The following is a 10,031-nucleotide window of genomic DNA, read 5'->3' as shown; positions in this document are numbered from 1 at the left end:
TGGACCCATTGTCCATCCATCCATTTTCTTGCCTCCTCACAAGCGTCGCGGGCATGCAGGTGTCTGTCCCAGCTGTCTTAAAGCAGCAGGAAGGGTACACGCTGTTCCCAACTAATCGCAGGGCACAGAGACCAACAACCGTTCACGCCCACAAATGCATTTAAGGGCAATATTTACGGGCTGTCCATATACTTACCATGCATGTTTTGGGGATAATCTGTCTACGTTGATTTACGTTCTCTGATGACAAAGGCTGACCTGTTGTTACATTTCCTTTGATTAAACTGCATTAGTATGTTGGATAATTGCACAATCAATATTGGCTGTCACTTTTCGACTATCGATTGCTCAGTCTGGAAAAACAGGAAGCAGATAATCTTACGGCTCAAAAGAGAGCACTAGCTTAGCTCGTCGTGCGCAGACATAAACAGCGCATCCAAAACAACAACAACAACAGGATACTCTATTTATTTTTCGTTAGCACAGGTCGGTGCTGATGTCGTACGCTGCTGTCATGTTGGCCATCTCGTTGAAGTTGGAGGTTTCTCGATCCTTTAGGGTTACGATGTCTGCTGGACTTGCTAGTGTCGCTTGAGCTTCTAGCTGCTGCTGCCATTCCCAAGTTTGCTGTGTTTGGACACGTAGCTCGGGTAAATGATCTAATCAACGAACTAGATTGACGTAATTACTTAATTCGCAGCCTCATGGCCATATATTTATATTTAAGTGTTGATTTGGCCGCTCAAGCGCTTAAACCTATTTCATCAAGTTAAGTAGTATAGCTAAAGAGACTTGGTAAACACACATTTGTTGCATATACTGTAACTCAATTAACGTCTACATTGATTGTCACATATCTGGGGGTCAAAGTGTCGTTTTTGTATTGATTCCAAGCCCCAAAACGACCATTTTTTTCTCATCCATCAGCTCTAGGAACTGTTTGTTGCTATGCGTTGACATATTTTCATCATTTGTGTTTTAGAGACGCGAACAGATGCTGTAGTTCTACCGTTTAGATGTTTATTAGTATAGTTAATGTAATCCCCAAATATCTAGCTCAAACAATGCATTTCAATCAGTGGTTTTCCAGCCAAGTACATCCTAACAAGCCTTTTTGGATAAATAAATAATTAAAAAAAAAGACTTAAAACAATGCTGTGCCATCAGTGTCTGAGTTTTTAAACTTTGAAAACTACATTTGTAGTGCAATTTCAGGGCATATTTTATTCAGTAACCCCAGAAGATAAATAATGTATTATCTGTTTTATTTCTGGCTTGTCTTCTGACAATTTGCTTTGCTAAAGAAACTGTATACCTGTGTAAAACTTCAATGAAAGGTGTACAACATTTTGCAAATGAATCAATACACCACAATTTAGTAATAAGTTGTTTTATGTTGAAATTGATTTGCTCTTAATTTGAATAGAAATATTTTTCCTGTCACTGCATTTAATAATAAAATAGAATTTTTGATATCTGCAGAAACTGTGCACATGGGGATAGCATGTCCCCTAAATAATATGACATATTGTCTTACGTTACAGCAGGGCAATATGGCTCACCAATGATACCCTCATTGTAATTTTTTCATTTTTCTCACACTGCACAGGAATGATGATGCAGAGTGCAGCAGTGTCATCGGACCCTTACCAGTCTGCAGTGGAACGGGGGGAACTGGTGCATACTATATCCAAAGAGACTCTGGGGTCTCCAGATGCTTCTGAACTGGGAAGCCCAAGATCTACACTGAATTTTGACCTCCTCAACATGGTTGTATCCTATAAGAGAATGTCCCTTTTTCTGGAACCAGTTACAGATGTTATGGAGCTGGCTCGCTTCCTGCTCGGGTATGTGTTTGGCATCCAGATTCAGATGGTCATTGCACACAGGATTCATTTGTAAAAAGGCCATGCTTTTGCAGTGCAATATGTTCATTAATTAATTAGCAAAAATGATCGATTGACTTAGTTACTTTCTTACCACAAGAAAGTAACTAAGCCAAGTGCCCCTTAACCAGCTCAAAGCATTTTTGGATTAAAAAAAAAAAAGATGGCTTGAAAGAGTGCTGTGTTACCCATGTTTGACTTTTTAACCTTCAAGCTACAGATTGTTGTGGTATTGCTAGGGATGTTTTAGTAAGCAATTTCAAAAGATAGATGCATAACATCATCTCTTTATTGATGGGTTCTTTTCCGGAAAATTGTGACTAAAGACAGTGCACATCTGTGTTAAACTTAAGAAAATAAGGAGCTACTGGAACACAATTTAGCAATACATCGCTGCATGTTTTTATTTCATGTTTCAATTTGCTCTCAATTAGAAAAGAAACACGTATTGTTCCGGTCACAGCATTAATAAATTAGATTTGCTGATAATTGCAGAAACTCAGGTAAAATCTTGAACAATCACATACCCCTGGGTACACATACACCTGAGATGCTTTGAGCTATAATCTTATAATATCACGGTAGCTAAGGCCTTTTTTTTTGCATGATAGCAGGTTCTTCTCTACCACTGAACCAATTAAACATGCATGTTCTTGTTTTCAATAGCAGAGAGAGCTTTTCTTAATATTATGTTCTTTATTTCTTAGGTGGAGGATGCCCCTGTGCTCGCTGGTTGTTTGTATGTTCCTTAATGTTTTCTTCTGCACCATTAATGAAGGTAGGTCAGGGCCAAATCTTTTGGCGGTAGCAACTGAATACAACTAACTGGATTCTTCTTTCATCATTAGTGGGTTGGTTGTCAGTCTGTTTGGTGGCAGTCACAGTGCCTGCTGCCCTGGGATACCTGCAGGACAGGTGCTGGGGCAGAGCCTCAGAAGCAGAACTTCAGAGGAGACACTATCATACTGTACATCGCAGAGATTTGCAGACCGTGCACCTCAGTAAACAGGAGGCTATGCTGGAAGTCAAAGACCTGTAAGAAATGCTGCATTTTCCATTTCACAGACTGATTGTGTTTCATGTTAATGGAAAAAGCTCAAACAACTCCTTTTGAAAGATGTCAAAATAATGAGACAACTTTTGAAAAGAATATTAAACTTTTTCTTGTTACTGTCACTGTAGTCTTGATTTACATATAGTATGTGAATGTAAATATAATCGAGAACCTCTATAATGTTTGTAAAGTGTTGTACGTCTAAATTATTATATATACGGAATAAAATTTCATTGTACAGGGCTCTTGAGGCAAAAGAAATGTGTAGATAGGGGAATTGGGTGTACCATTATATGTACAGTTTTCTAGTGCAAATCAAAAGTCAGGTTCCATTGTTGGGCCTCTTTAAATTGTGCACCAGGAAATAGTGCCATGCTTATGCGAAAGAGGAATTTCAATTTCTCATCATGCGCTCATCTTTCCTGTCTCCAGGTTGAAGCATTTAGATGACCTGCTGTCTTCAGCCTGTCAATCAGCAGAAGCACTTTACAAGGTCCTGTACTGGGACGATCATGCCACATCATCAAGGTAAAGCGCACCGGTTAATTATTTGGGCTAGGTGTCTATTTAGATTTCCAAAATTGACTTGATTCAGTTTGCAAGAGTTTGGTTCACTTTGATGTTCAATCCAGTTTAGAATTTGATGCGATACCAATTTTATTTTTAATGACCAAATTAATTGATAAGCCCTAACTTGATGCATCAGTCAAAATATCAAGATTTCAATTAAAAACGGAACCCAATACAGTTACTGTACATTAGTCATGTACTTTTTCAAGCAAGACCTGATCAGAAAAATAATACGGTACTTTAAATCAATTCTAGCACTTTGGCTGTACTAGCTTCACAATTAGCACCCAACATTGTACCTACATTAAGTAGTTCATGTAATTTATCTGCTTACGTAGTGGTTGGCTATTCATTGTTAGCATTATCCTCATGCCAATTGCTAGTTAGCATTCTTTTTTACTCATTTATCACATTGAAATGTGCAATTGTGATCAATTCAAATTTCTTGATGGCCATGTGAGAACTGGAATAACCATGCGTTTGGATGCTTATTGAATTGAATGGTCGGATTTCCATCGTGCGGAGGTTATCGTAAGAAAGCAACAATATATTGGTGTTAAATCACAAAACACTGGCCCATTATTATTTTGACAAGGGCTTTAATATTGGCCTGTAAAATTGGTCGACTGAATTGTGGAACTCTTAACCAAGAACGCATTCTGCATGAATGAAACTAGTTTAAAAATACCGTCTTATCCATCAACATTTACATCTCATCCTCTCCCCAGGTTTTATGTAGGATTGTTTACAGTGATGTGTCTTTTCTACCTCGCGCCTGTGGGCTGGGTGATTGCTAGTTTGAACAGTGCCATCTTCCTTTGGAATAGAGACTTCCATAGAGGTCAGTTCAAATTTACAAATGAATAAGATTGCGCATTTAGTCTATTTCCACACTTGATATTGATTCTTTTGTTAATTTCATTCCAGTTTTGTTGGACCTAAAAAAGCTGTTCCAAGTCAGCCAGACCCCAACCTCAGAGGCAGCATGTGATATAATTGAGCATAGTAATGTAGTGGACAGGACACCTACACCAACCAGTCTGGAGGTTAGAGACACTTAGATTAAAACAACTAGGATGTGTATTACGATATAAGTCAATGGCTTAATAAATACATAAAATAAAAAAGGTGTTTTCTTGTAGGACATATCACCTGGCAGCGTAGAGGAAGCAGAAGAAGCTGAGCCTGATGATGAATTCAAAGATGCAATTGAGGTGAGAAAGTTTTACCTTTTGTCTGCATTTAGACACCAGTTTCAGCTAAAGCATGCTTTATTTCAACTCTTTGGCGTAATTGCACATATCGCATGGATTACTGATAGAAATTCATTTTAAGTTCGTTGATAATAAATGATTAAATTGTTAAAACTTGGTCAGACATGCTTATCTCAACTTTAATCCAGAGACAGGACATATTCTCAGATTTCTTTAGACCTAGAAACATTTGCAAACATCTACTTTGAAACACCATGATCAACATCTTTTGCAGATTTTCTAACATATTATGGACTAAACTCACAACCAGATCACAAAAAATATTGCATATTCACCATGTTAAACTGAAAAAAAAGTCATTTTTTAAAATAAAGGGATGGTAACAACATATTTAATAAAATCATCTTATTAATTGATTAATCGACTATTAAAATGGTCATTAGTTGCAGCCCTTATGTACTTTACAAATTGTGTTATGTTGTGTTGTGTTGTGTTATGTATGTAATATATATCTATATTATATCATTCCTATTTATCTCCCGCTTTTCCTCTGAAAATTAGGAAAGTTCAATTTCCCTACAGGTGAGTGTTGCACCATGGTAATTTGGGCCTTTCTAGTACTAGTACTGTTGTATTTAGAATCTGTAGCATGGTTCTTTTGTAGTAGCATGAATGCTTGTGTGTAAAGTTGTACTGTGTTACACTGCATCGCACGAAGGAAACCCCTTTGGTATTGGTGGTAAGTGGATTTTCCAGTACGTTTTGTTCTTTGCGCCAATCAGTGATGTTCAGTAGGTGTATTGGGCCTGTTGTTTTCATGCTTTCTGCATGCGAGACTTTCTTATTTCCGTGTGCTTCTTTATTCCTCGTGTAAGATTAATTTTGTGTAGTTACAGCCGTATTTGAACTGATGTTTTGTTTGCTTTCCACTGTGAGTCTATGCCGAGCATTTCAGAAAGCTTGTCCCTATATTTAGCAGATCATTTTGCCATGCATGTTCTGTATATGTTTTCTTGCTGCATATACTGTATAGTATCTTGGGGCATTGCTGTCTTTGATGTGCAGTGTTGTTTTTTTTTTTTTTACTAAACTTGAGTGGAACATCTAAGTTGGATCACTATATGCTAAAGGACAGTGTTTGTGTTTGATAAATTACAGCGGTGGTCTCAGGCCAAAACACATTAGTCACATTTTGGTTATTTTTGTATACCCGCATGTGGATATTATTATTTTTTAACAAATTATTGACCAATCGAAAGTGTTGAAAATTGCTAACTTTGATGCAATGCTAATGGTTGAACAAACTGACATTTTTGGGGTATAAAAATGTTTATTTTGGAGAGAGCAGGATTACACCAGAGGCCAGGGATAGGCAACAATTTCAGTCAAAATATTAAGTGAGGAAAAGGGTATGTGGGATTTACTTCATTTTGCATGACTGCACCCATGCTGATTTCAAATTCAAACCTTTTTTTCTGACTTTTGAAGAAAAAAAATCTAATGTTTGGAACGTATCCGTAAATAGTTATATATACTGTAGTTGAAGTTGGTGTATCATTTATCACATTAATAGTTCCGTTATATAATGGGTGCAGACTGTGGGTCTTTAATTTAGTTTTTTTTTCCCCCCAGGAGGATGATGATGGTACACTTGGAGCCCCGGAGTTTGACACCATCTCTGAAAATGGCCTTCTGAGTCGTAATGAACCCATACGCAGCAAAGTATCCAAGTTGACAGAGAAACTACGCAAACGCTACCCCACCACCAGTGCAGGTCAGCACTGTGACAAAGTTATTATCATAATTTTGAAGTAGATGCGATAATAATTTTCACAAGAGGCGTATTGTTTTCCTCTTTTTCTAAAGGCAACTGTGCTAGCTGCAATGCTGTCTTCTCAGTGCTGAAGAAAAGGGTGAGAGTGATGAAGTCATCTTTTAACTGCACATTTGCTTTAATTCAATTCTAAGTAGTCTCTCTTCGTGTTGTAGAAGAACTGCAGTAACTGTGGCAACAGCTTTTGCTCGCGGTGCTGTTCTTTCAAAGTGCTGAGGTCTTGCATGGGGGCCACTGGTAAGATAAAGATCAAATTTTGTGGATTCGTTAAGGTTGAGGCTTAAACAGGGTTTCCACAAAAGCAACTCCTGATTTTAAATGGCTCTATGCTATAACGTTTCTATAATATTCTTTTACACAATAGTAAGTAAGTGTTCATCAACCTTGCTGGATAAAGAAGCCTTAAAAAGTCGGACGTGATGACATTGCAGTTCACTTAAGCATGACATAGCCATTTTCATCTGTAAAAAGTTCATGTTTTGCCTGTAATTCATAGCCGAAATATTTTTCATGTACAATCACGTGACATCACATGTGCTGAAGGCTTCAAGTAATGACCAATCATGGCTCATCTTATGAATGAACTAGTGATATTTGATTGGTTGTTACCTGAGCTTTGAGGACTTGTGATGTCATTTTCCTCAAGTGGAATTAATTGTACATGAGAAATAATTCCGCTATCAAATTGGCTATTTTCATCAATCATTTACAGACTTGTTCAGGACTCTGCTTGTGATGTTGCACTCAGTTTTCAAAGTTAAGAATTAAGGTTTCACTGCATTTATTTTTCAAATACAGCACATTATCCTACTGATCACCTTTTTTTTATTTTGCTAGCTCCAGAGGCCCAAAGAGAGACTGTGTTTGTTTGTGCTGCCTGTAATTCTTCACTCAACAAGTTCCCATGACATGACATTGGCTGTGTGACCCAGTATGATATTTATCACTTTTTGCGCCTCTGCTGATTGCACCCTTGAAGTAACTAAACGACATATCTCTTGGTTTTCAACCTGAGACACATGCATCCTTGAAGATTTCCTTTGCCTTTCTTGTTATACCCGTCCTTGTCACTGGATGTTATTTGTCCCTTTGCTGAGCAGAGGGAAGTGAACGCATACGTAAATAAGAAAATTACTGATCTGTCAGGCGTTGCTTACAAGATCAGTGGTTTTAAAATGCTTTGACTGACTACCAACATGATCAAAGTTGAACCCTGGAGGATCATGTTTTAAAATAAATGTATTTCCCAAGAGTGATATGTTTCATGAGGTGTGACAATGCACTCTGTTAAAAAGAAAAAAAAAAAGTGACGTGGACCAGCATGCTTTTCCTTGTGTCATTTGAACTTTACGGGATCACGTGTTTACTCCTAACTGGATCAAAATTCAGCCAACTGGACGGGTCAAATAGTCATCTGCCTCACACTCTTACAAGCAGGACTTAAAATAATGGATTTGGTGGCATTCTAACTGGAAGCTGACCCTAGATGCAATGTTGTTTTAACCTTTATGCAGGCACTGATGATTGTAATTGTTTGCTTTGCTTTTATTGTAATCATACAATGGTTAATGTAATCCCTTCTAGAGCTAATATATTTAATTTAAAATGCAAGTAATCTGTTTTTTTTTGTCCTGTATATATTGCTAAATCTTTTATGAGTGAAATCTTGTTGAAATAAACTGTCAAATCCCAAACCCTTTGTATATTGATGACAATGCACCTTAGCAGGCTGGAAGCACCCCCTGCTGAATGTATTAAAAAATGACTGGAACTATCGTGCAATTATTTGACTTTGATACAAAACTAGTTTAATATAAAAAAAATAGTGATCTAAAATGTTACAGTAGTACACTTTTACACTCTGATATGCTTTTACAAATGAACAATAAGCAGTGAACATTCTAAAATAGCTTAGTTTGATTTGTATATTTCAAAATGAACAAAAAAGACCACTTTTCATAGACAAGGACTCAAATGTTAAGGCTATATAGACACAACATAAAACATCCATCGCCTTCATTGCCCAGCCACATGAGAGTTGTGTGTGCTGGATCCCGCCCCACTCACCCTGGACTGGTTGCCAGCCAAACAATTAATCACAGGAAATAACACTGCCATAACAACATTTAGAACATTTACTGCCATTGACGGTTATAGACGTCAGTTTCATTTGTAGTGGGCTAGCAGCGAATGAGTTAAGGTTGATCAAGTGTAATTACGATTAAAAAAATCTTTAAAACCAAATGGGGGTCCAATGATTGTCAATCAATGAACTATTATATAGCTATTTTTGATAATTGTTATGAGAATTTAGACCGAAATGTAAAAAATGCTCAGTTTCAGTATCTCGACAGGAAATATTCTCAGATTTCTTGAGTTTGTATGAAAGCAGACTGAATACCCATGTGCTGAAAGACATATTGAAAACATTTGCTTTTACTTTGGAAAACATTCAACATTTTTCAGATCTGACATGATATGGACCAAAGAGTTGAAAAAAAAACTGCAATGCTACATTGAAAAAACAAAAACAGACTTTTCTCTCAAAATAAAACCTTTTCTTTAAAATGTCGATCAACAAAATAAGGCAGTCTAATCTACTAGTTGGACAATCATTAGCTGCAGACCTAAAATCAACATTGAGCTTCACAAAACCCTTAAATGGTGACCGTAAACCATATTCGCAACTCAATTTGCACTGAATAGCTTACTGTACATTCAACCATTGTTATTTCCAGACAAACAAAAAATGATAAAAAGAATGATAAAAATAAAACCCAATTGGCTCATTTACTTGAATAGAAATGAAACCTGATGGTTGTTTGTCCGTGCAAACTTGTCCATAACGTTCCTGTTGAAATCCGCCAGTCCTTGAACAAACTGGTTTTCATTGGAAAGCATGCAAAGAGCGTTAAATCGCTCTTTTCCTTGTGTGCTTTTTGCAAATGTGTTAATCCTTTCCACTGCTGAAAATTTCCTGTCAGGCTCAGAGGATGCCATGGGGGTTGCGAGGAAGAGTTTCAAAAGACCGCATGTTTCTGACAAGATCTCGTGCAATCCGGTTTCATTAATCGTCTGAAGTAAGCAAAGTGCAGATTTCCCCGCGTAAAGCTGATTGTGCTGGTAAAGAATCTTTAATTCACTTTGTAACTTTTCCTTGTTATTAAGAGCTGAAGGCCACAGCTTGATAGCGCAGTTGAGTTGGCTCACCGGAAACGATTCTGCAAATTTGGGGAAAAGCGAGCAGTCTACGAGCTGCGCTGCAATAAGATAGTCACTGTTGGAGAAGCGGCCTTCTACTTGCGCAATCATGATGTCACAAGCCTCCATCATAACTTCGGCCGCGTTGCTTTTCCTACGCTTGGCTTCGCCACCGCTGGTGAGCTCGGCAATCGCGTCTGCCCTCTCTCTCACCTCCTTCACATTGCCAACGAAGTTCTCCACCGCGCATCTCACCACCGAGTCGTCAATCT

At 37.7% G+C, this 10,031-nt stretch overlaps 1 protein-coding gene across 4 annotated transcripts; it reads left to right on the top strand.

The window, feature by feature from the left end:
• The first annotated feature begins 340 nt into the window (after positions 1–340).
• zfyve27 (zinc finger, FYVE domain containing 27) lies at positions 341–8,332 on the top strand. Of its 4 annotated transcripts, XM_088419516.1 has the most exons (15): positions 351–486; positions 559–650; positions 1,610–1,847; positions 2,594–2,664; positions 2,735–2,921; positions 3,373–3,468; positions 4,239–4,351; positions 4,438–4,556; positions 4,653–4,724; positions 5,286–5,306; positions 5,443–5,463; positions 6,357–6,498; positions 6,591–6,637; positions 6,714–6,795; positions 7,396–8,332. In XM_088419516.1, the coding sequence occupies exons 3-15, from the start codon at positions 1,612–1,614 to the stop codon at positions 7,464–7,466; spliced, it is 1,278 nt and encodes a 425-aa protein (XP_088275642.1). In that variant the 5' UTR covers positions 351–486; positions 559–650; positions 1,610–1,611; the 3' UTR covers positions 7,467–8,332. The 4 variants fall into 4 exon arrangements, with proteins under 4 accessions (XP_088275644.1, XP_088275643.1, XP_088275645.1 ...); XM_088419518.1 differs by lacking the exon at positions 5,286–5,306 and having other exon boundaries at positions 341–650; XM_088419517.1 differs by lacking the exon at positions 5,443–5,463 and having other exon boundaries at positions 342–650.
• Positions 8,333–10,031: the final 1,699 nt, after the last annotated feature.

The sequence above is a fragment of the Hippichthys cyanospilos genome, chromosome 7, assembly GCF_059441005.1.
Source record: "Hippichthys cyanospilos isolate Australia breed blue-spotted pipefish chromosome 7, RoL_Hcya_1.0, whole genome shotgun sequence".
Taxonomy (NCBI): Eukaryota; Metazoa; Chordata; class Actinopteri; order Syngnathiformes; family Syngnathidae; genus Hippichthys; species Hippichthys cyanospilos.
Note: the sequence above shows the minus strand (reverse complement) of the source record. Positions and strands in the feature narration are given on the sequence as shown.

Excerpts from the sequence above, each read along its gene's own strand:
- zfyve27 (XM_088419516.1), top strand. The coding sequence starts at position 1,612 with ATGATGATGCAGAGTGCAGCAGTGTCATCGGACCCTTACCAGTCTGCA. Across the intron at positions 4,352-4,437 it reads GAATAGAGACTTCCATAGAG|TTTTGTTGGACCTAAAAAAG; the intron begins GTCAGTTCAAAT and ends ATTTCATTCCAG. Across the intron at positions 5,307-5,442 it reads AAAGTTCAATTTCCCTACAG|GAAACCCCTTTGGTATTGGT; the intron begins GTGAGTGTTGCA and ends CATCGCACGAAG.